Here is a 27290-nt window from a genome sequence, read left to right on the forward strand (position 1 = left end):
ATACAGTTCCTACAGTTGCCTACAAATGTAGTCCTGAGTTTTCTGCCAGGGCTGCCTCTCTGCACAACTTCTGTGGATGCCAGTCTCAGAATTAGTGTGAATTCCACTCCCTAGAGCACAAATTCAGAAAGTTCCTGGCACTAAAGTAAAAAGAAATACCATTGGTTTCCAGTGCCCCACTGTCAGTCAGGAAAAAACATATTTTTTCTTCAAGAGAAACAGAGGTTCCTTGTCTTGGTACTGAAAGAAGTGTCTTAGTTGGGTTTTTATATAGAGATAACTTGGTATAGTGAACAGAATATACTTGATACTAATAGTATCAAGTAAGAATACTTGATAATAACAAAGTGTCCCTCAAAGTAAACCAAGGACATGCTTCCAAAGCACAGCTCATTGAAATCAGCTTTATTGGGAACCAAAATGGTATGACATGCACAGTTCTCTGAAGTAAGAAAAAAGCTTAAAGTCTAGTTATGTTACCAAACTTACATAAGGCAACGAGAAAACAAATTTAAGACCATACATAAGAAACTTACGATTTTATTTTACATATCGTGTACATTTATTTCTTAAAATTTTCATCATGGATTGTGGTTAGTACAAAAAAAGGAAGAGGATCTTGAAATTATACACAATAGGAATTAATGAAGATCATATTATCAGGAATACTTTACTATTGGAATTTGTTATTTGATAAGTAATAGTGTTGTCCTTTCTTTAAAAGGCCTCATATAGAAAGTAGTCATGAAAACATTTTATTTTTCAGAAATATACTCAAAGCAATGGACGAAGACCTTTTGGTATTTCTGCCTTAATTGTAGGTTTTGACAATGATGGTATCCCAAGATTATATCAGACTGATCCCTCTGGTACTTATCATGCTTGGAAGGTGAGTCATGAATTTGTTAATGTATTTTAGAATTTGAGTAGGTGCTTTATCACTTTCAGGGACATGACAACAAATTATGTTGTACTAAAATATTGATGGTAGTATAAACTTTATGTAACAATTTAGCTAGTCAGAAACTATGATGGTTTTTGATGGATAAAGAAACACTGGTTTATTAATCACAGGATTTTTACTTTTGAAAAATGTGACAAACCAAATGTATATAAATGACAAATTAAGATAAATACCCAGTTTCTTTTCATCATTCATTCCTCCGTATTAGTAGGATGCTTGCTTTGAGTAGAAATAGTCTTTTTGTTTTCAGTAAAGAATTAAATGAGCTTTTAAATCTCATGGTGAAATCTTTAATATATCCTCTATTCTAGGAGAGTCAAAGCACCCCAAACTATGAATCTATACCTATGTGTCAGTACCTGGCAGTTGTATCCACATAATTCCTGGAACATAGTTTGTTTTCCAGATAAGTTGTTACTCTTGTTTTAGTACCCAACTGCTAACTTTGTTTAATGGTAAACTCAAATCTAATACAAAAGTCTAGGGCTTAGGGAAACTAGTGACAGCTTGCAGAAGTGAATTTTTGTATATTCTCATATATAAGAATAAGACTATATACTATAGAGTCTAAGTGATTTTGACTTTATTAAAAGTTTAAACACTCAGGCTTTAAATAATTTTATAGAGAGCTTATTTTACTGTTATTAAGGGCCAGATAAATTCATGGGAAATACTGCCTTGGTCTTTAAACCTGTATTAACTAAAGGATTTGATTTTAGCTTACCATACTCATAAGACGGTTATGAGTTAACCAGGCCAATAAAACAGTGGATTATATTCTTGCCACAAAGATCTGAATACTTGCGTTATTAACTGCACATCTTAAAAAGCTATCTGGACAATCTAATTGGTAACCAGAAACTATGAATTTACCTGATGCAAATGCCAGACTTTTTTTCTGCCGGTTAGAAATCTTTTACAGGTACTAGATGTCATGTGCCTCTCAAATCTATGCCCTAAACATATTATTACACTCAATCTTTCTCTAAATATTTTGAAGTCTGCCATCTTCTGTTTACATTTATCATTACATCCTGACCTTTAATTTCAATATCATAACAATTTCCAAGTTTACATAATTTTCTATTTTAATTTGGTTGCTCCCTGGGGGTTATATAGAGAAGCATTTTTATTTCATTTCAAGGTCAGTCAGGAAAATTATGGAAATTTTTTTAATTGTTGGGGATTTCATTTATCACTCAGGTCTGAAACTGCTGCTGTGGTACTGCAAGGCCACGTGGTGGAGGTGGGGAGGGTGTGAACAGCGTGAGCATGTGCACACACACACCTACACCCCGTTATCATCATTTTACTGATTTTACATGTTGTACTTTCTTATAAGATTTTGGTTGAAGGAAGCATTATGCAGCTTAAAAAAATCATCAATAACAAAAAAGTCTTGGAAACTTTAATTTTACGTATTTGGTAAGTAAGACTCAGGAGTTAAGTGATTTTTTTTTTTTTTTTTAAGTTCACTAGTTAATAGCAAAACTGGAATTAGAACTCAGGGTCTTCTGCTTGTTAGTCCAGTATTCTGTCCACTACTTCATGCTACTTCCCTAGGCCAAAGGATTCTCTATACATTTTATATAAATTCTGATATTCAGTCTTTAAAGGTGGAGTAAAATCTTCGGTTTTATTTTTATTTGTGGGGGGGGGGGCGCGCAATGGCACTTTAAACATAAGATCAAGTTTTTTTGTTTGTTTGATTCTATGTCTTGTTTTTTTACTCTGACCTACTATACCACGTAGCCTGACAGGATGGTATAGAGGACTTGAGAACACAGCTCTGGTACCATGAGATGACAACACTGCAGTACTAGGCTGTAGTCTTACAGCGTACACATAGAGGACATGTGAAATAGATACTAGAGATTTTTGCTTATTAGAGTAACATGATCTGATTTATATTTTTAAAGTATCTCTTTTTTTTTTTTTTTGCGGTACGCGGGCCTCTCACTGTTGTGGCCTCTCCCGTTGCGGAGCACAGGCTCCGGACGCGCAGGCTCAGCGGCCATGGCTCACGGGCCCAGCTGCTCCACAGCATGTGGGATCCTCCCAGACCGGGGCACGAACCCGTGTCCCCTGCATCCGCAAGCAGACTCTCAACCACTGCGCCACCAGGGAAACCCTAAAAGTATCTCTTTTATTGAGAACAGATTGTAGGGTAGAAGCAGGCAAACAAGTTAGGGGACTCTTAATAATAATTCAGGCAAGACCAGATTTAGATCAGGGGCAGTGGCCAGTGAAAGGTGGGGATAGATCCAGTCTATTCTGTAAAGGAGGAGAACCCAGAAAGCAATATCCTGGATCCTAAGTGAAAACAGTATTCTAAGAAGAGTTGATCAGCTGAGTCAGTGCCACTGATGGATCAAGTAAGAAGAGGACATGAAATGATTGAATTTGGTAACAGGCAAGTCATTGGTGACTTTGGCAAGGACAGCTTGGATGGAGCGATGGTGAAGAGCTTATAAGGCCAAGTGTTTTGCTGTTGTAGGTAACACTTTAAAACAGGAACAAAGTTAATATGTTGTATATTTCAGAGCAGTGTTTCTCAAAGTGTATTTCTTTTGATGTTAATAGGTGTAATGTAAACAAGCTCTTTAAAGTTAATTAACTTTGAGAGATGTTTTTCTAAAGAAATTTAATAAATTTTATTACGTTCTGCATCTTCTAAAAGGCATTATAAATATTCTAGAAGCAGCTAAAGTAGTAGTCTCCAAGATTACTTGAATTTGGAACCCTTTTATCATAAATCCTCTCTCCACTCTGGTATTCTTTGGAAAATATTTTAAAGGCCATTTAACCATCATTTTTAGGAAGTATATTAGGAAGTGCTTTGGGGATCAGCATTTGTTGAAGGGAAGGGAACCAGATTAGGCCGAGGGAAAAGTTGGACTGCAGTGCAATCTCAATAAAGGCCTCATCAATCCCATGGGAAGCCCTGGATCTGGGGTAGCTCTTCAAAGTTGTTCCAAGTTGGGGTGAGGGGACTGGACATTAATAGCTCTTCATCAATCAGTCATTGGACTTGGGCCAACCCTAGATAGTACAAGACCTTAGATGAGGCAGCTCTTGTTAACAAAGGCACCTCTCAAAGAAAGAGCTGAGGGCTGTGTGCCATTGGCACTTCCAGCAACTGTAGGAATAAGGCTTTCATTTCTGAAGGGAGGTGGGGCAGTATGTCACAGGATCTACTCAAAGGTGTATTCGTGAGTTATTGTTCTTGGCTCCTAACAACAGAGATGCGATGATTCTTCACACAGAAGGATTTATTTCTCCCACATAATGAGAAGGTTGAAATAGGCAGTTGCTGGTGTTTGTCTCTTTTATTATCTTAGTCTTTTCTCATGCTCTCAAGGTAGTTACTAGACCTCCAGCCAACATGTCTGCATTACAGGCAGCAAGGATTACTAGAAGTTTCACCCAGTTACTTCCACTTGTATATACCTTTTGGTAACAGAGGGTAGGACATGACATTTTTCAGTAGGCACATTGCCTAGAGTTCAGTTACAAAGGAAGAATGGACATTGAGGTTGGCAGCTCATATTGTTTGCCACAGAAAATCGTCATTAATCTGGATAGGCAGGCAGGAAAAACACTGCAAACCCATCAGAGTCTGTTGAAGTGAGCTGGAGTGGGTGATCGGGTTCCAGGGAGGGTAGGGGCATGAGTGTGGCAAGAAGCAGCTAGATTTTAGGAAACCAGTCAAATAGGTTAAGAGTTAAAGAATTTTGACATCAGCAATCGGAAGAGGTGGACAGGAACGTCACCAGGAATTTACAAGGTGACTTTTAAAGGCTCAGTGAGATTTTTGGACAAACCACTACCTCATGTACTTCCTCTCTGGGCAGCAACCAATTAGTTAACCAAAACAAACTAGAAGCTGATAAACTCCAAAGTCATACCAGGCTGAAGGCTTTACCTTTGATCTTAATGAAATTTCAAAGCCACAAAATCTGATTTAAAATTTCACAGCTATTTAGTTTAATCTTCTGAAATATAAAGGTATCAAAAAAGTTCTGTCAAGTAGCAGAATTATATACTCATGTAGTACAAAAGGTGTGTTTTCATTCTCACTTCCTAAAAGACTCCTTTGAGATCTCTTTCCAGTAATCATAATACCTACCAGTTGGAACTGAGACATCCCCCATTTCGTGCCAGAATCCTTCAGTGAAAGGATGGGCCTTTCTGCTGGTTCTTTTCTCTCTCTAGAGACATCACAGCAAGGGGCATGTGGCAGCATGGGGTATAGAGTTCAAAGCTTGGATTGGTGATTCCGTCTACTTGGTTTCAAAGCTCAGATCTTCTGCTTACCCGCTATATGATCTTGGGCAAGATTACTTAAGCCAGTGGTTCACAATGGGGGTGATTTTGTCCCATCTAAGGGACATTTGGCAATATCTAGAGACACATTTGGTTGTCACAGCTGAGGCCGGGGTGCTGCTGGCATCTAGTGGATAAAGGCTGCTAAACATCCTACAGTGCACAGGACAGCCCTCACGAGGGCAGAGCTATCCAGCCCAGGATGCCAACAGCGCTGAGGTTGAGAAGGCTCTTTTAACCCTGTATGAATTAGAGTAGTAACAGTTCCTATTTAATTGTTTTTGTGATGGTTAAGATGAGATAATCCATGTAAAATGCTTAACATAGTGCCTGGAACATTAAGTGCTCTGTTAATATAAATTACTGTTATCATCATCATTATCACTACTATTACTGGATATTGAGACTAAATGGAAAGAAAATGCCATATACTACTTGTAGTCATGCAGCCAGGAAAATGCATTTACCTCTTCCCTTCATTTGATGAAAATTTCTAAAGAACAAAGAAAAATGGGGCATGGAACAGAAGCAGCATTTCTTGCTTATAGTCAAAGTATAATGAATCAGTAATTAGTATACTTAGCTAAGTTCTAAGAAAATGATGCACAGTCCTATCCACAGAAACAACTTTCTTCTTCACAGTGATGTCCTTTTTTTTCTTTTCTTCTTTTTTCATCATATTGCAAAGTTATGTCTCCTTTCCTCTTCACATCTTTTCGAGTTTCAACTCTTTTAATCTTTTCTGACTACTAAGGACTTGGGAGCCATTAAGGAAATAGAAAGCACTGGCCAGGAAAGCACTGGTATATTTGAAAGTCAGGCATGCCATCACCACAGATTATTCATATAGTAATCAGATGAGCTGTTGAAATGTTTGCTAAATCTTTGAACCTACAATCTTCATTTAGTAATTATGCTAAGAAATATTGGAGTAAGCTCTAAACCTCACTTAGTAACCATAACTTCATTCATATTGCAGTGATATTAATAATTATCTTCTATCTTTCAAGGCAAATGCAATAGGTCGAAGTGCTAAAACTGTCCGAGAATTTCTAGAAAAGAATTACACAGAAGATGCTATAGCAAACGACAGTGAAGCTATCAAATTAGCAATAAGAGCTTTGCTGGAAGTAAGTGATCTAATAAAGCATATACAGAAAAGCATGTTTTTTCCCCTCATTCAGTCGCCTTTTAAAACAGAGACTTTCCTGAAGTAATTCTAAAATTGCACTTGTTTTACATTAGGTTGTCCAATCTGGTGGAAAAAACATTGAACTTGCTATAATAGGAAGAAAGCAACCTTTGAAGGTAAGTCATTAACCAAAGAGGAAAAAATATCTGTAGTATAAAGTATTTTGACAAAATTTAATATGTTGTTGACACCTGTGAATCTTTTATTATGAGCCTGAAACATCCATTAGCATCTACTGACACTATGATGACTTCTGTTTTGTTTCTGTAGCCTAATAGTCACTAATTTGTACATGCTTATTACACAAGCAGTTATCTATTCCTAGCCCTCTGGGAAGACCTAGATGTGCTGAGATCTATATATAGGCCTACCCCATTTAGTATATGTTCTTATAAGTAGGAACCCCTACTGAGTCAGTCCTATATAGGGTCAGTGTAGCATATTCCTTACAAAGATTCATTCCTGGCACCATATAGAGAACAGTTACTCTTCCTGTCTTTACATCTTCTGAAATCAAGATTAGCTTCTAGCCAGTGTCATTCTGCTGCCATTTATATAATTGTTGGCCCTCTAGGCTTCTAACACAACGTTATCCTTCATTATGTCAAAAAACCACCCTTGGGCTTCCCTGGTGGCGCAGTGGTTGAGAGTCCGCCTGCCGATGCAGGGGACGCGGGTTCGTGTCCCGGTCTGGGAGGATCCCGCGTGCCGCGGAGCGGCTGGGCCCGTGAGCCATGGCTGCTGAGCCTGCGCGTCCGGAACCTGTGCTCCGCAACGGGAGAGGCCACAGCAGTGAGAGGCCCGCGTACCGCAAAAAAAAAAACCCCACCCTTTCTTGATTGCCTACTGGTTTTTATCTATTTTCTCTACTTTTCATTTATGAGTGCCTTGAGCTTATGTAAGACTTGCATTTTAATATCTAGTGTGATAATCTTTCCATATTTCTTTATGGCAAGTCTAGCATTATTATTTGTACACCTTTTGTCAGCCACTATGTGTTAAAACTGGTAGACTGCAAAATAAAGTATTCAGAACGCTATGATAAATTGTTCCAAATATTGTGATAGAGGACTCATTGGCTAAAGCACATTTGAAATGTGGTTCACTATTGTTCATTAGGTAGAGCTTCACACTGTTTGCTAACTAGCTGTCCTTTAGCTGAGAGTATACAAAAGCACTTGCATGGGAAACTATATGAAAAGTGCGCTAAAAAGGATTATTTTACATATAACTTTTGTTTTAAAGAAAATATTTCAAGGGGAAATAATGTTAAAATCAGTGCTGTGTGGAGTAGTGGTTTTTGCTTTTGTTTTTGTTTTCTTGACAGTTTTTTTGTTGTTGTTATTGTTGTTTTGACACCAATGGATGGGGATGCAAGGAGAGTGCAGGAGCAAGTTTCAATGAATTAGAGAAATGGGGACAGGGTAGTTGGGTCTGCCTCTGCAAGGACATAATAACCAGGGTGCTGAGCACAGAGTATGGAGATAGGAACTGGGTCAGGTTGTCACCCCTGCTGCCAAGGACTCAGGGACAGATGTGCCAACACCACAGGGACACAGAACCACTGAGTCCAGAGTCACCTCTCCAGGCCCATCACATACATATGTACACACCTGGACAGACACACACACACAGATATACATATAGTTTTATTTATGAGTGGTAGAATGGTATGTGTACTGGCACCAAAGTTACACTATCTTTCCACATGATATTTCACAATAGGCTGTGTAGTGAATAGAGCCTGTGCTTTGGAATTGGATAGATCTGGGTTTAATTTCCAGCAGATACATTTGTTTAACCATATGATCTGGAGCAAGTTGCTCCCAACTTTGATTTTAAATAAAATAAAATTGATTTAAATAAAATAAAAACTGTTTTGTTCTCTACTCAGTAGCTGTAAACAAAGCACAGTGTAAATCATCATTTTCCTGCCTTTGGCTAGTCCACGAGCTGACAAGATAGACAAACCTTTTCAAGAATCACAGTGGGGTAGGGATAGGAGTTCAGTAATGAGTTATTTGCTCATGAATAGAATAAGCCTCGCATAAAAATGTTTTCAGAGTTATCATATATAGGCGATGTAATGCAATGTTGCATTTGCCCAGCTTTCTATATTAGCACACGAGAGTGGAAATGTCATAGAGTTCTGGTTTTGTCCATAATTGTTACAAGTATGTTGCTTTTGAACCTTGTGAAATATTTCATTATATATTTGAAGTTATAAAATATAATGTTATAAATAGAACATAAAAATTTATAAAATATAATTGGGTTCCTTCACATTATAAATATTTAGAAATTATTGCTATAATTGAAGTTTGCTTTTTAATTTTTTTTCTCTTTTCAGATGTTTAGTGCCAAAGAAATTGAATTACAAGTAAATGAAACAGGAAAGAAAAAGGAAGAAGCAAAGAAGAAAAAATCAAAGAAGACTGCCTAATTCTTAGGATAAACCCTGGGAGCTTTTAATATTTTGTTGTGCTCCTTAGAATTATTTAGTGAAATTTTAAGGAAATAAGTTAATTTGCAACATTACATTTAGTAGTTACGTGTTGTTTTGAGAATGCCATATTTGTGGCTGTCTTCAGTCTATTACATGGACAAACATACATTAGTATGAAGATTTTCTTTGAAAAGAGAGTTCAGTAATTGTTGAAAGCAGTCAAGATTTTACATAAGCCCGAGACTATATAACTTGCCTTGTATGTTACTTTTTTCATACATGCAAATTTAATTAATAAAAATGTTTAATTAAAAATTAATAATTTGGTGCCATTTGAGCATAGACTGTCAGTTAAAGATAGCTATTCCAAAATAAACTGAATATACTATTGACTTGCATTTCTAGATGAATGATAAAAACATCCTTGTGTTGGTGAATTGCCAAAATTTTGTCAGAGCCTTTTAAAAAAATTTTTAAATATTTTGTTATGTTTATTTTACCTTTGTTATTTTATAAGTTGCAGTACAGTCATCCCTTGGTATCCAAGGGGGATTGGTTCCGGGACCCCTTGTGGATACCGAAATACGGAGATGCTCAAGTCCCTTATACAAAATGGCACAGTATTTGCATTAACCTATACACATCCTCTTGTATACTTTATATTTTCTTCCACTTTTATTGAGATATAATTGACATACAGCACTGTATAAGTTTAAGGAGTACAGCATAATGATTGGATTTAGAAACATCATGAAGTGATTATCACAATAAGTTTAGTGGACATCATCTCATATAGATGCAAAATGAAATAAACAGAAAATAATTCTATTTCTTGTGGAGAACTCTTAGGATTTACTCTCTTGACAACTTTCATATATAACGTACAACAGCATGAATTACATTTACCATGTTGTACATTACATCCCTAGTACTTATTTATCTTATGCCTGGAAGTTTTTGCCTTTTGACTGCCTTCATCCAATTGCCCCTTCCTCCAACCTCTGCCTCTGGGAACCACAAATCTGATCTCTTGAGTGAGTTTGTTTGTTTTTTCTTTTTTTTTAATTTGTTTAGTTTATTTTTAGCTGCGTTGGGTCTCTGTTGCTGTGCACGGGCTTTCTCTAGTTGCAGCGAGCGGGAGCTACGCTTCGTCACGGTGCACAGGCTTCTCATTGCAGTGGCTTCTCTTGTTGCAGAGCATGGGCTCTAGGTGCATGGGCTCAGTAGTTGTGGCTTGTGGGCTCTAGAGTGCAGGCTCAGTAGTTGTGGCACACGGGCTTAGCTGCTCCACGGCATGTCGGATCTTCCTGGACCAGGGATCGAACCCGTGTCCCCTGCATTGGCAGGCGGATTCTCAACCACTGTGCCAGCAGGGAAGCCCCTGGAAGTTTGTACTTCTTAATCTCTCTCATCTATTTCTTTCCTCCTTGTACACGCCCTCCCCTCTGACAATCACCTGTTTGTTCTCTGTATTTATAACTCTTTCTGTTTCCTTATTTTTTGTTCATTTGTTTTGTAGATTACATATATACGTAAAATGCACTATGTGTCTGTTCTGTCTGACTTCTTTCACTTAGCGTAATACCCTCTATGTCCATCCATGTTGTTACAAACGGCAGGATTTAATTCTTTTTTATGGCTGAGTAATATTCCATTACACGTGCGCGTGCATGCGCGCACACACACGTGTGTATATATTTTCCTTATCCATTCATCTACTGATGGATACTTTGGCTGCTTCCATATCTTAGCTACCATATCAGTAAATAATGCTGAAGTGAGCATAGGGATACGTATATCTTTTCTAATTAGCATTTTTGTTTTCTTAGGATAAATACCCAGGAGTGGGGAATTCCCTGGCAGTCCAGTGGTTAGGACTTTCACTCCAGAGGGTCTGGGTTCAATCCCTGGTCAGAGAACTAAGATCCCACAGGCCGTGCAGTGTGGCCTAAAAAGAAAAAAAAAAATACCCAGGAGTGGAATTGCTGAATATATGGTACTTCAATTTTTAATTTTGTTGAGGAATTTCCGTACTGTTTTCCATAGTGGCTGAACCAATTTACATTCCCACCATCAGTACACAGGGTTCTCTTTTCTCCACATTCTCGCCAACACTTGTTATTTGTTGTCTTTTGGATAATAGCCATTCTAACAGGTGTGAGGCGGTATCTCATTGTGGTTTTGATTTGCATTTCCCTGGTGATTAGTGATGTTGAGCATCTTGTCATGTGCCTGTTTTCAATCTCTATGTCTTCCCCAATGTCTTTGGCCCTTGTTGAACATTATAGTGATGGGAAGGCGCCACATAATTGTTGAATATATACTGCATGCAGGGTCCCTGAAAGTGGATTCAGACACTGGTTAAGTAAAAATGGGGGGACCTCCAGGAAGAGAGGGATGTGTTGCGATACCACACATGGCCCTGGGAAGCCTTCTCACGAAGGTGCATTCACCTACTCCTCATCCTCATAGAACGTTCTTTTCGTGCTAAGTACCAGAAACAAACGATATGGTCCTTGTCTTGAAGACATGTTTCCTATATGGGGCGAAATAGGGACACACCATCCAAATGATATGGTTGTAATTCCACCCCTTATTTTTATTAAACAACCACTGACATAGTGCTTACTACATGCCAGACACTGTTTTGAATTCTTTATAAACATTAACTCACTTAATTCTTATGAGACACATTGTATAGTTTATGCCCAAAGTGCTGATGCTTATAGTGTTTACACCACAGCTATCCATCGAAATGGACACATTTCTGCCTAAATCTTCCTCACAAGGCTGTATCATAGGAGGCAGAAGCTTATCTATCTCATTGGTTTTATTCTTCCTGTAACTGGCATGAGAGTCAGATTATTTTTGACTCAATTGCTTTGTTTTATTTTGGAAATCTAAGTATTGTTTTGGTCACGTTTCACTGATCTATACAAAGTGATTTTTTATTTAATGTGAAGTTTTAGCCAAAATATATTCAAACATTATTGCTATTTAAAATGTCAGTTTTACCTCTTTTACTGGAAAAATGCAATATGCAAGCACTTTGTGCTTTACTGGAAAAATGCAATATGCAAGCACTTTGTGCTTTTCCTCCCTTGTATCCTCAAGGTGAGATGATCACAAACATTTGTTTTTGGGAATCAGCTAAACAACTTCTCTTTCCATCATTAGGTTATGCAAAAAATCTCTCACTACAGGCAAAGAAATGCTGGATAAGATCTAATAAACATAACATATGCCCTTTAAATGCATAACTGAACTCACAAGAAGTAAGGGAAATCCCCAGAGGCCAAAAGCAGAAAGGGGTTGAGAATCAGAGAAGGCATTAGAGCAGATGCCGGTGCTGCCCAGGAGAAAGCTGTACTGGCACAATAACCAAAATAAGAATGAGACGATAAAAAGCCTAGAAACACAGCTACCCTCATTGGGATACTTGGGTTATGGCACTAGCATTGCATATCTGTGGGTAAAGAATAAGTGCTTCAATAAATGGTGATAGGACAACTGGTTATCCATTTGGAAAGAAAGAAAATAGGACAACTGGTTATCCATTTGGAAAGAAAGAAAATAGGACAACTGGTTATCCATTTGGAAAGAAAGAAAATGGAACCTCTACTTCACACCATTTTTTAAAAAGTCAATGTCAGATGAATTAAAGACCTAAACATAAAAGGTAAAACGTTTAGAAGACGATACAGGAAAATATCTTTAAGACCTTGTACCTAAACAAGCTACAAAAAGTGCTAACACTTAAGGAAGAGATGGATAATTCAACTCTGAAAATGTAAGCTTCTCTACATCAAAAGATACCATAATGAAAGTGAAAAGACGGGCCATAAATGGGAGAAGACATGTAACATATAACTGATAAAAGGTGTGTGTCTGGAGTTTATGTAGGACTGTTGGTTCAAAGGAATAAAAAAAAAATGCAACAGAAAAATGGATGGACCATTTAAACAGGCAGTTCACAGAAGAGAACACCTGAATGATTTTCTCTTTATGAGGAGCTTATTAAGTAATGCTCTACCACACTAATCCAGGAAACACATATTAAACTATGATAAGACACTACTTCACAGCCATCAAGTTGGAAAAAATTTAAAATGACTGTGTAAAATTTTTTTTTAGACTATATAAAATGTTGGTGAGCATCTGGTGCCCAAGAAACTCCTATACTGCTATTGGACTTTAGGACACCTGCTGTGGGCAACAAGGTAGTGAGATCTAGAAAGTCAAAGAGGCAAGTGTCCTTCAGCCAGTAATTCCACTCTGAGGTATACAGCCTACAGAAACTCTTAGTATATGTGCATAAAAACAATCACCTATAAAGGCATTGCTTGTGATAGCAAAAAAAAAAAGGAAGTAACCTAATATTCATCAACAGGAAAATGACTGAATAAATTATGATTTATTCATACAGTAGCATACCATATAGCAGGGAAAAAGAAGGCACTACAGTTACATGTACACAACAGGTATATGTCTCCAAAACACTGAGCAAAAACTAAAGCCAATTGTGAGAGAGTATACACAAAGGAATGTTTATAGCAAGCTTAAAGACCTACAAAGCTAAATATAGTGTTTAACAGATACAGTGAGGTAAAACTGAAGAAAAGCAAGGGAATTAGTTGTTGCAAAAGTCAGGACATGAGTACTTCTGTTGGGAGCCGGGGAGAGAAATGCACAAGAAAGGTAAGGCTTTTATAAAGCTGGGTGGTGAGCATGTGCATGTTCACTTCATTATTCTCTAAACTGTACATGTCAATTATCTATACTTTATTATGTATCTTACAATTATAAATCCAAAAAACATTCAATGCAGAAAAAGTTTAAGAAAGTTTAAACATGCATACCTTGCCCTCAAGAAGCACACTGCTTAAGAAAACTTAAAAGCATGCATAACTATAATGTATTGTGTTGTCTATGTATGTATCCATATGTAGTAAAAATAAAAAGCAAAATCAGGATGGTTGGAAGAGAAGGGAACACACGGGGCTTCGACTGCACTTGACACATCATATTTCTTTATTTCTTGAATAGTGAATGGTATAAGAGTGGTCATTACAATATTCCCTTGTCTGACAGAGCCAGAGACAGCTTTGCTTCATTACTAAGGTTAGCACTTACTCCTTTCTAAAAGTTTTTTCCCTCATTCCTGGTCATCTTGAGGATGATGACCAAGTGAGTGAAGTAATGAAAGACATGACAATCTCACCATCATCTGAAGTGAAGTCATGACTAATTCTCTTAGGAAGCAGATCTGCAGTTTGCACAGTAAGTTTTAAAAGACACTTGGAAGCAAGTAAATTTCTAATTGATCTTTGGAAAGGGATGTGATTGAAATAAATACTTTCCAAGTTTGCAAAAAAACCCACTTAATCTCATATTTCATATTTCCTTAGGGCTCTTCATTCCAAGTATTCCCATGCTTTGTCTTGTTTAATTGAATACATATATATACATATATTTATACATATATAAATATATCTATACATGTATATATATATTTTTTCATACATTGACATTCCTTTAGAAAGAAGCAGTTACTTTATCATAACTCCATATAAATTTTCATTGGTTATTGAGGGGTCATAAAAATGCCTCATCTAATTAAAAATTATAAGGTTTTTCACTGTATTTTTTTTTTTTTTTGCGGTACGCGGGCCTCTCACTGTTGTGGCCTCTCCCATTGCAGAGCACAGGCTCCAGACGCACAGGCTCAATGGCCATGGCTCACGGGCCCAGCAGCTCCACGGCATGTGGGATCTTCCTGGGCCGGGGCATGAACCCATGTCCCCTGCATTGGCAGGCGGACTCTCAACCACTGCGCCACCAGGGAAGGCCTTCACTGTATTTTTAATAGAGTTATAAAGGTATACTGTGCTTTACCTATCATAGAGAAAACAGGTCACAAGAATATTTTCTGTAAGATCTTGATTTCAAGAAGCATATATCAGAAATAAACAGAAGAAATGCATGTAACAGTCTCATTTAAAGGAGACTCTCATTTTTAATAACTGATACATTCACGTGGTACACAAATTTTAAAAAAATTGTATAAATACTCCATCTCAATTTGGTCCCCCAGTAACTAAGTTTCTCTTCTTGAAGGTAACGGATGTTATCAGTATGTTTCTACTGATATTTTCAGTATACTTCTATTGATATTCCATACATATACAAACATGAATATATCTTTTAATGCAAGTGGTAGCATACTGTACACTGTTCTGTATCTTGATTATTTCACTTAACATATCTTTGAGGATCTTCCCATGAGAGGATCATTCTTTCCAACGTACAGATATAAGGTTAAATTCTTAACCAGTCTTCTATTGATGATCATTACTGTTCATGGTGTTGCTACTGCAAATAATGTTGCAATGAATAAACTTTTGTCATTTCCCATAGTTAGAATTATATTTACAGGATAAATCACTAGAATTAGAATTTCAGGGTGAAAAATATGTTATACAATTATACAAATTTATGTTTCTCCTAACAGTGAGTGAGGGTCCCTCTGCTATACCTTTCCCATTGTAGTTGCATTGGCTTTGTATGGTATCAACTCAGCTAACCTTGGAACTATTTCCCAGAATTTTCTTTCCTATATGGCTGCAAGTTTGAGTTGGCCACAAGAGAAATTTGCACAGTATTTGAAAGGCAGAAGAGAAGTAGCTCCATGTAGGGCACCAGCACTGTAGCAGCTCGAAAAGGATGTTGGTTTGCTGGCTCACTTTATTGGTGTGGGGAGGCATCCAGGCCCATAGCTACTCTAGTTCTTCCAGATCCTACCGGATCTCCTCCTTCATATTCTTTGCTAACAGATTCTTTGCATGCAGCTTCATGGCAAAGGACACCAGCTTTTCCTGCAGGTCACCAGCATTGCCAAGGTTGCAGATGGTGAAAGATACATGAGGGCACTGTTTGTCCCCATGGGTTACAGTTTATTCTCACCCTCCCCACTTCACATCCAACTTTCCTTCCTGACTACCAGAATGAGCTGACACCAGTGACAACAACCTTGCACAGACTTCTCCATCAACTCCCACAATTGTGTGAGGTCTAATTCCTAGAGGAAGAAAATTGCTTATTTGATACCACAGTGGTTTTGCTTCTCTAATTGAACTCAAACTAATAAAACAGTGCTTCAAACTTTTTTGCCAATAAATAGGTGAAATCTCAATATATAATTTCATAACTATTTACTTTGTATTTTAAAAAATTTACCCAAATAATTTTGATTTGCATTTCTTTTATGAATGATGTAGAACATCTTTATGTTTGTTTAAAAAAGCCTTTTGAATTTTCCTCCCATTGATTGTTCATATCCTTTGCCTAATTCTTCCAATAGGTTTTGGTTTTTTCCCACATCAATTTGTAAGAGCATTTACTATATTTGGGAAATTACTTTTTGCTTACATGTTAAAGCAATGCTAGCTACTATAGTAGATGAGCCCACACAGTTTGCTTCTCTTTTTAAATTAAATTAAATTTAATTTAATTTATTTGGCTGTGCTGGGTCTTAGTTGCAGCAAGTGGGATCTTTGTTGCCACGTGGGGGATTTTTAGTTGAGGCATGTGGGATCTAGTTCCCTGACCAGGGATCGAACCCGAGCCCCCAGCATTAGAAGCGCAGAGCCTTAGCCACTGGACCACCAGAGAATTCCCCAGTTTGTTTCCCAATAACAAATCCCATTGTTGATTGCAATCCTCCAAGCGAAAATCTAGGAACTAAAAAAAAAAAAAAAGTCTAGGAGCCAAGACTCCTCCCATTTTGTGTCTCTGCCATCTTCAACATGCCATTTTCAAACACTCCCAAGACTTCTGTGTCCATTTAAGCTACCAAATGGGAAAGAATCTGAAGTATCAATTGTGATTTAAAAACAAAATACTCAGTATACTAGAAACAGAAGGGAACTTCCTCAACATGATAAGAACCCAAAGCTAACATCATATTCAATGGTGAAAGACAGAAAGCTTTTCCTCTAAAATCAGGAACAAGACAAGGACACCTACTCTCACCACTTCTATTCATCAGTGTATTGGACATTCTAGCCAGAACAACTGAGCAAGAAAAAGAAATAAAAGGCATCCAATTTGGAAAGGAAGAAGTAAAATCATCTTTGTTCACTGATGTTTATTAGTTCTAACAATTTTTAAATGGAATCTTTGGAGTAGAAAACAAAGTTGCAGGATAAAAAAATCAACAAACAAAAATTAGACGCATTTTATACACTAACGATGAACAATCCAAAAAGAAAATTAAGAAATTCCATTTACAACAGCATCAAAAAGAATAAAATTCTTAGGAATAAACTTAACCAAGGAGGCAAAAGACTTGTGCACTGAAAACTGCAAAACATTGCTGGAAGAAATAAAAGAAGACATAAATAAATGGAGAGACACCCTGTTTTCATAGATTGGAAGACAATATTGTTAAGATGTCAGTACTACCCAAAGCCGTCTACAGATGCAATGCAATCCCTATCCAAATCCCAGTGATTTTTTTTTTGCAGAAGTAGAAAAATCCATCCTAAACTGAAAATTAAAGAAAAAGTGCTGATTGTGGTTTCCTATGTCTTTGCTGACTAACATAAGCTAAACTAGTGTTTCTCATACTTTAATGTATATATGAATCTCTGAGGATCTTTTTAAAATGCAGGTTCTGATTCAATCAATCTGAGGTAGAGCCCATGAGTCTTTTCTGTCAAGCTCCCAGATGACGGATGCTTAGGATGCACCGGCATCACCTAAGTACTTGTTAGATCTCATTAGCTAAGTATTTAGGAGACATCTACACGTAGCCCCTACTATGGTCTGTGTGATCTCCCTTCCCCCACCTTCCCCATACCTCTTTGCTTCATCTCTTGCCATTCCTGCCATTTCTGCCATCCTTCATTCACCTCAAGCCACACTGGCTCCCTGCTGTTCCTCATAAACACTAAGCAGGCTCCTGTCTCAGAGCTTTGAAACTAACTGTCCTCTGCCTGCAGCGCTCTACCCATACTCTATGTGGACATGGCTTGCTCCTGTACTTCCTTCCATTTGCTGCACAAATGTCACCCTATCAGAGAGGTTTTCTCTGACCATCATTTATAAAATAGGACTCCCACGCCCCAAATACCTAACACCTGAAATATGTGTTTGCATGTGTTTACTGACTGCTCCGCCCCATTAGAATTGTAAGTTCCATGTCTATTTTATTCGTTGGTGTACGGCCAGTGCCTAGAACAGTCTGAGCTTACAGTAGGTAGTTAATAAATACTTACTGAATGAATATTAGAGAGCCATTCATTTATATTACAACTTAAAAATCCAAAATCAGATACCAGTTGTTTCCATGTTTCTTACTTAAAATTACTGGCTAAGATGAGATTGTTCTTTGCTTATCTTATTCTAGCATATCATATTTGTTGATAATGGATAAAGTAATAGGAAAGAGGTTTTGAAAAGTTCTCCAAATGATGTGTTTGGTGAATTATAATTCTGTCTTTGAAATACATATAACATGTGAGTGGATCACGTATATAAGGCTGGCCCACCTGCACTAGGAATTCAGGGACAATTCAAGGCCACCTTTTTTCAGACATGATATTTGCATTTTGCTGATTGTGTCATGTTTTCTCTATGCCCACTTCAGTTGAGATCTTTTGGTTAAAAGAAACAAAGGTTCACTCCAGAAAGGATTCAAAGAAACAAGGGCCCTCATGGGGAATTACAAAACTGGGAACAACAACATCATTTTGCCTCCTAGGAATGGCCGCGTTACAAATGTCAGCATCAGGAACTTTTGGATCTTAACTCTAATGTTGAAGCAGTAACAGGATCAGTTCCTTTCAGCACATCTGTTCTTCTCTCTTCACTGTCTGACTTTCTCAGTCTCATTTTCTTTCTTTAACTCACGGTTTATGCTAACTAATGGTTTCTTTTCCCTTATAACCTTCTAGCTTATACATGTGCATTATGGCCTCTCTAGCTTCTCTTTCCATTACAATCCTGTAGCTTCAGCTTCCACAGTTAACCTCCCTTCTCTTTCCAAGGTTCCCAATTGCAATTCTGCACGAGTAAATATGTTTGGACCAGCTGATATTTTTGCATCAGGCCTGGGTAGGGTCATTGTGGCCAAAGGAGTGGCTGCCCTTGGGCCAGCTTCCTGTTGCTTGTCCAGTCTGTGGTGGCCAGCAGCTTGGGGTCAAGTGGCTCCACCCCATGATGCCCTTTTCGTCAGTAAAGCAGCTCTATTGCAAGGGGCTGCGTATGTGACTGACCTGGGGAGAACACACATGCTTCCTCTCACAGAAAAGACTTTTCTCCTCCTCCTTTTCATCGATTGAGCTGACTCTGGAAACTTCTTATGACTCACCACAGGTAGCCCTCTCCAAGAAGCCTTTCCTCGGGCTTGATTAGAGGCCCAACCTCTGTGTCTCCAAAGTTCTTTGTTGCGACCTGTCTCATACTGTCTATAATTGTTTCACACTTGTATCTCCTACTAGAATGTGGGCATCTCTGGCTGAGAAAACTATAGTTATTTTTCATTTAAAATATTTATGAAATATTATAAAATATTTATGGTATTATGTGTGCTAATTATCAATTTCTTGACTCTCAGCTACAAATCTGCCTTTCTTTGCCCTCTTTTGTGATAGCAGAGCTGGACCCTGGTAACATTTCTCCTTTGCCAGCTAATGAAATGTTACACTGCGCCAATAGAGGGCACTGAAGTCACACTGCACAGCCACAGCAACAGGTAACTATTTGGCTTACGGATTCTGGTACTCCGCTGTTATGAAGTACAGATAACTCCAGTTACACCCGCAGGCCATGCTTTCCCCACCTTCAGGGGCTTTATAGACCAGCAATGGCCCATTTCATCTGGCAAGTTTCTTCATCACTGCCAGGCTGTGTGCTCCATGCCCCCTTGGAGGAGGTCTGAATCTCAGCCATGGGGACTGTTCCTCTCCTAATCCCTGGTTCTTTTAATGCCCACTCTCTCTCTAGCTGGAGGGTATAGATGCTTTTTTGCATCTGCTACTCTAAGGATGCCTTAGAGTCAGTCCTCTTCTACTCCTTTCAGTATCTAACCACCTTCTAGTAGCTAACAAATTTTTATATTAAATTTTCGCTCTTCAAAAAATTGATGTGGTATCTGTCCCCGGAATGGACCCTGGCTAATATAACATGTAGTGAGGCTTTTATTGGTATTTTTAAATGGACCCATAAATAAATAATTTATACTTTTCTCAGTTTTCATTTCTAACATGGTAAATATTGATAGATACAATCCACACAGACAAAAGATTTTAGGGGTCCTCAGTAAGTTTTAATAGTATTAAAGTTTCCTGAGATGAAAAAGTTTGAAAACAGTTGCTTTACTGCAAGTCTTCTAAGAGTTTTGATATACAAATGCACTTGCAAATCTGAATTTAAACCCAGATCTAACGTACATAAAGCTTTAGGAGATGGTGAGGTCGACAACTTTTAAGTCCTGAAAACTTGAAACTTTTTTCTCATTCAGAAGTTTCTTAAAAAAAGAAAAAAAGAAAAGAATCACACCTTATCAGTTAACAATGTAATTAAAATGAAATACATTAGCTGGGATTACTTGACAGTATAGGAAAGATATAATGAAGAATTTGTTGAAACTTAGAAGACAGAGTCTGTGGGAAGAATACCTGGAAACAGAGAGGTGATGGTGGGTGAAAGGTTTTAGCTGTTTTGCCTGGGACCTTGACTTCCTTCCTTCCTTCCTTCCTACCACAAAACCTCACGATACTGTGTCAGAAACTGCAGGTTAAACAGTAAAATAACAGACCTTTCTGAAAGAAACATGTGGAGTCTCAAGAGAAACAGGGAAGTAAGGAATATACTAGGAGAATCTACTAGGAGGATCACCCAAGAGGAAAACAAACATAATGGGGGGTTTTGCTGGGGAGGGGGTCAAAGAAGACTTCCTTGGGAAAGTTCTTCCCCTGCCTCTTTGCCTGGCAAGAGGAGCATGGCACCACAAGATGTGGGAAAAGGGAGGTGGTAGCCGGAAGTGATGCCAACCAGCGGTCACATCACAATGGGACCTCTATTCTAAATTTGGGTTACTCCAGAGACACTGGGGGAGAGGAGGGGCATATGGTGACGGGGTGGGGGGCATGGAAACGTATTAATGATGCAAGAAACCACAAATTTTTGTTTTGGAGAGGCAAACATCAAACAATTAAACCACTTGAGGAAGTATTACATCAAGAACAAGACTAGGAACTCAAGGGGAGGTGTAGCTCAGTGGTAGAATGCGTGCTTAGCATGCACAAGGCCATGGGTTCAACTCCCAGCACCTCCATGTTTGATGGCAGCAAAAACCAAAAACCAAACATGGCCCTGAGCTGATGTGATGTCAAAGCCTTCATCTTGGGACTTTCCTGGCAGTCCAGTGGATAGGACTCCTTGCTTCCACTCCAGGGGGCACGGGTTCGATCCCTGATTGGGAAACTAGGATCCTACAGATCTGGCATGCTGCATGGCCAAAAAAAACAGAACAAGACTGGGAAGCATATCATTGTTATTATTCAACATTCTCCTGGACATTATATCTAATCAATGTGATAACACTACAGAAACACATGATCTACAAATTCATTCATTCAGTCAAAAATATTTATGAAACACCTACTATGGGCCAGGCATTGGCCCATATATATGGGTATAGCAGTGAACAACAACAAAAGATCCCTGTCTTCATCAAGCATCATTCTAGAAGAGGCAAATTGAAATGTGACCTCTCAGCATTTCACCTAGTTCAACACTTTTATCTTGGCTTCCTGACTTCACCTGTTTTGATTTTTTTTGCCTTGGCTTCCTGACTTCACCCTTTTTGGTTTTTCCCCCATCTCTCCAGCCTCTCCTCCTTCTCTAGTTCCTTTTATTGGCTTCTTTTTCTATGCTACCTTGAAATGCTGAGGTTTGATATGGGTTCTTCTCTCTTTACTGCACCTGCTCTCCTTCCATCATAACGTTTACTCCCATTACTTCAAGTATAATCTATACTGTCAAGAAGTGCAGGTAGAAAGGTAATATAAAGCCTAGTTTTTGTTTCACTTTCAAGTTCCATTTGATCTTTCTTGAACTCTTGATCTTTTCCATCAGAGCTGCTCCATCTCCAATCTTCCCCATGGCTGTGAATGCAATCACCATCCACCCAATTTCTCAAGCTAGAAATGTTAGTCATTCTTAACACCTTCCACTCCCTAAGCTACTTTACTCAATTTACCACTAACACCCACAGATTTTTACCTCCAAGATATACTTCAAATCTGTCCACTGCTACCAACTGATTTCAAGCTGCCATCATCTCTCACCTGCAAGAGCCATCCAACTAGTTTCTTTGTTGCTTCTTTTGCCTTCCCCAAGTCCATTCTCCATATAATAACTAGAATGGTCTTTTAAGAATGTACATTACTCAGAAAATGATGGGGGTACATCAAAAGGATACAGGAAACAACTTAAAAAGGAGTTCTCACTGTCCAAATCTCGGACAATTTGAGAATCAAAATAAGTCATGGCAATTACCGATCATAGCCCATTGACTAAAAAAGAATGCATGAATCCATGCTGATACATACATAAGAGAAATGGGAAAACTATTTCTTTCAGTAGAATGTCAAACAATAATGTAGAAGAAATGAGTTTTAAAAAATCACTATTTTGCGGCCATCATAGTAATAACTGATTCAGCCAAGTCATTAATGGATGCTAAAATTATAAGGCAAAGCTTGATGAAGAACAGCATATTTATATAGTCTCAAAATATGTCCTACCACATTGCTTATTAAATACAAAGAGGAAAAACAGTTAACTTTATGGTGAGAAACTTGGCGAATACCAACATAGACAAGTGATCAAATTTAAGGTAAACAGTAATAACGTAAACTTACATAATGTATCTCCTAATGTGACACAGAGGACATAACATCACTCATGCAGTATTCCTGTCAAAATGCATAACCTGAATCTGATCATGAGGAAACAACAAACAAACCCAATTGAGGACATTCTACAAAATAAAGGGCCTGTCGTTTTCAAAAATGGCAATATCATGAAAAAGAAAGGCAGAGAACTGTTCTACACTGAAGGAGACTGAAGAGATATAAAACTGTATGCAATGAAAGATTCTGGATTGGATCCTGGATTAGAAAAAAATTTGCTATAAAAAACATTATTGGGACAAAATGGAAAAAGATCTGTTGATTAAAGATCTGCTGACTAAATAGTTGTATCAATGTTAAATTTCCTACTTTTGTTAATTGTACTGTGGTTATATAAGTCCTTGTTTTTAGGAAATATAAACTGAAGTATTTGGGGGTAATGGGGTAAGTCTGCAACTTGCTTTCAAGTAGTTTAGGGGAAAAGTGTATATAGAATTGATTCTCATTATTTGTGGTGATTGTGTTCTATGAAGTCACAGAACACTGAATTAGCAAATACTAAAAAATCGTGACTAGGGGAAATACATAGTTAGGTTCCTCTAAGCCTCTGATCATAACATGTTTTTTTTTCCACCCTTCAATGTATCAACATGTCTTATGTGTTTCTGTTTAAAGATACCTTATTTAATATATATTGTTGATTCATTAACATTGAACTCACAACCAATAGCACTATAACTCATGCCTGAAAGAAGCGTATCTAACACATATATTCTCTGTAAGGCATGTAACCTAGGAACACTAGACAGCACTTCAGCACTGTGCCTGAGCACCATTTTAAACAGTGACATCATCAACAAAAAGTACAAAAATATGAAAAACATGGCACTAAATAGGCTGCAAAAAGGATACTTGTTTACAGTATGAGAGCTAAAACAAGAAGGCAGAGCCTTGTTTGAGCTCACCTGGGAATGTGCACATTTGGCAACTAAAATTTTCCCTCCTCTGCAAATGTCTGCAAAAGACCTTGCAAGTACCACAGGGCACGAGGGGAGGGACAAATAAATTTTAGGTAGGGGGTTTGGTAGGGGGTTTGAATTTGAATTTGCAAATACAGAATGTGTGAGTAATGAGGATCGAGTGAGTATGTTTACTATATATGCATACACACACACACTTACACACAAAGAGACAGAGCAAGTGATGAACAAATCAAAATGTTAAAATTGGTGAATCTGGATGGAGAGAATATGGGAATTTTAAGTACTATTTCTTGCAGCTCTTCTCTAAATTTGAAATTATTTCCAAATAAAAAGTTTTCAAACGTAAATTGATTCATATTTACTCCTCTGCTTAAAATATTTCAATTGCTTTCATTTGCACATCACATGACCTTTAAGCCCTGAAGGTGGTCAAGCCCCTTTTGGCCTCTCCAAAGGTCATTTAGGCCACCCTTCCCCTAGTTGTCTCACAGGCATTTTTTTAATTCCTGGAACACTTCCCTATCTCCATAGCGAAATTAGATCCTATCCATTACCCTCTTTTGAAGCACCTTGTTCTTTTCTTTCATAGCATTTATCATAATTTGTAATTATACATGCAAACAACTATGTGTTTGTATTTCATAAACGTGTAAAATGATTATTATGAAGACATTTTAGAAGTATGGAACTATGCAAGTGACTTGCTTTAAATGTTTAAGCATGGAAAATTATTTCGGCAAAGGTAAGTTCTATAAGTTATATACAAAATCATACTTCACAAGCAAACAATGGACAAGGATTAGAAAGTAATATGCAAAAATTAGAATTCAGCCAGAATGATAGAATTACAAATGGTTAAATATAGAGATAGTTTTCTTTTTAGGTTCCTTTCAGTAAGAAAGAAAAATAATCCTAAATCAAAGAATGATGATAGTAACTCCCATGTTAGTGCTTAAAGGAACATTTTGGAAAAAAAAAAAGTCTCTCTAATTGCAGACTGCAGAATAGAATGGAGGGGCAAGGCTAGAGGCATGGACACAGCACAGTTAGTATAATTTAAGTGAGTGCACTTGGGTTGAACTAGAAGAGTGATGGTGGGAATGAGAGAAGTTGATGGATCACAGAGATATTACAGATATGATGCTGGGATTGACAGGATCTAAGACTGATTGAAACAGGGGTGAAAAAGAGGGAAAACTCAAGGTCAGTTCCTAATTTTACATCTTAGGCAACTGGAAAGGGGTTCATTGGTTCACTGAAATAGGATCATAGAAGAAAAAGCAGGTTTGAAGATGGCAGAATAAGTTTAGTTTGAACCTGTGGGCCATCCAGGTGAAGACAGTAGGCAGCTGTCTACATAAGTCTGGAAACCAGGAGAGAAACTGGGCCAAAGATAGATAGATCTGGAAGTCATAAACATATAGATAGAAATTAAGCCATGGAAGTGAATGTTATCACCCAAGGAAAGTATAGACTGAGAACAGAAAGCTGAAATATTACCCTCCTATTAGACACCAGGAATACACAGACAAGACAGAATTCCTGCCCCTGGCAGCCAGTCTAGAGGTTGGGATTGGAATAGGAGTCGGAGAAGTACTCTTTGTCTTTCTACTATGTATTAGATTCTCTCTTCTGGTTCTGAGATGAACATGACACAGTCATGGAAGTTCACATGGAAGTTCACACATCAGGAAGTTCACAATTTAGTGAGAGAGGATAGACAAGAAAAACAACTCAGATACTACAGTGTGCTATGAGAGACGAAAGAGGCACTGAATTCATCCAGTGTAGGCTGTAGCCTGTTGAAGGCCAAATAGGAATTGGCCAGGTAGAACATGTTTCAGATGCGGAAGGTCTTTGAAGGGATGTGAACCAATGTATGAAAAGGCATAAAGTTGAGAGAAAGTTTGGGGGTATTTGGGAAATTCCCGTAGGTACATATGGGCCAGTGGAAGGTTCCCAGCTTGGTGAAGTTCAGTGAAGTTTCTTGGATGCTATGCGAAGGAGACTAGGGAGTACTTAGCTGTGTTTACAGATTTCAATTGTTACTAAGAATACATAGTTTAAGAAAAAGCTTGTGTTAATTTTTGACTATGTTATGTAAATACTATTCATTCATTGTTAAAAGAATTAGAAAATACACAGAATTTCTTTTAAAAAGGATCACTTAGTTAACTAATGAGAACCTACTGCATAGTACAGGGAACTCTACTCAATGCTCCATGGTGACCTAAATGGGAAGGAAATCCAAAAACGAGGGGATATATGTATACTTATAGCTGATTCACTTTGCTGTACAGTAGAAACTAACACAATATTGTAAAGCAACTATACTTCAATAAAAATTAAAAAAAAAAAAAAAGGATCGCTTAGAGTATCTCCAAATAGAGATGTCCTCTGTTAAGGGTTTGGTGTATAATCTAGATTTTCTTCTGAGTATATATCTAATCTGCTTATTGATTAAAAATTTGTTTTAATTTACAAAAAAATGGAGTCATACTTTGCATACTATTTTATAACCTTTTAAAAAATTTAACAATATACCATGATCATTTTTCCATAAATGTACCTCTAAATGTGTAAATCTCTTTTTTTTTAAAAATAAATTTTATTTATTTATTTGTTTTTGGTTGAGTTGGATCTTTGCTGCTGCGCGTGGGCCTTCTCCAGTTGTGGCGAGCAGGGGCAACGCTTCGTTGCGGTGCGTGGGCTTCTCATTGCAGTGGCCTCTCTTGTTGCGGAGCAGGGCTCTAGGCATCTGTAGTTGTGGTACATGGGCTCAGTAATTGTGGCCCGCGGGCTCCAGAGCACAGGCTCAGTAGTTATGGCACATGGGCCTAGTTGCTCTGCAGCATGTGGGATCTTCCTGGACCAGGGCTTGAATCTGCATTGGCAGACGGTTTCTTAACCACTGAGCCACTAGGGAAGTCCCTAAATGTGTAAATCTTAACGCTAAGTAATATTCCATAGTGTGAATGGATCTCTTATGTTAGGATCATTCAGCTGCATTCACTTTTTCTAAGAGCAAGATTTCAAACACTAAAAATGTTAAAAAGTGTCTCAAACTTCACTGAATCTTTAATGAAGCCACCAAAACTGGAAATCATTCATAAAGTCAAAACTCTTTAAGAGTCTGGACCACAGGAATTCCCTGGTGGTCTAGTGGTTAGGACTCTGTGCCAGGAGCCCAGGTTCGATCCTTGACTGGGATCCTGCAAGCCACGTGGCGCGGCCAAAAAAAAAGTTCGAGTCACATTCCTTTAAGAGGAAGGGAATGACAGAGTGGTGTTCTGTTGCAGAAAGTATTTAAATGCTCTGATGCAAAACATAGATACTGGGACTAGGTTCAAGGCATAGAACTTGAAGGCACACAGTTGTTCCTGGCTCGTTTTGAAGCTGAGGCCATAGCCATCTTAGTCAAACAGTTATGTTTTCTCCGGCAGATTTTTCAGCTGGT

At 37.9% G+C, this 27290-nt stretch overlaps 1 protein-coding gene across 1 annotated transcript in view; it reads left to right on the forward strand.

Moving 5' to 3' along the window:
- The window catches only part of PSMA8 (proteasome 20S subunit alpha 8), a 29743-nt gene extending 20417 nt beyond the window's left edge, over window positions 1-9326 (forward strand). The window contains exons 4-7 of the mRNA XM_027127650.1: window positions 767-889; window positions 6301-6420; window positions 6536-6598; window positions 8833-9326. Of these exons, the coding sequence (XP_026983451.1) occupies window positions 767-889; window positions 6301-6420; window positions 6536-6598; window positions 8833-8925 (399 nt within the window). The 3' untranslated portion in view covers window positions 8926-9326. The remainder of the gene's footprint in view (window positions 1-766; window positions 890-6300; window positions 6421-6535; window positions 6599-8832) is intronic.
- Window positions 9327-27290: the final 17964 nt, after the last annotated feature.

This window comes from Aethalodelphis obliquidens, unplaced genomic scaffold (assembly GCF_003676395.1).
Source record: "Aethalodelphis obliquidens isolate GAN/ISIS:26980383/991018 unplaced genomic scaffold, ASM367639v1 scaffold32, whole genome shotgun sequence".
Taxonomy (NCBI): Eukaryota; Metazoa; Chordata; class Mammalia; order Artiodactyla; family Delphinidae; genus Aethalodelphis; species Aethalodelphis obliquidens.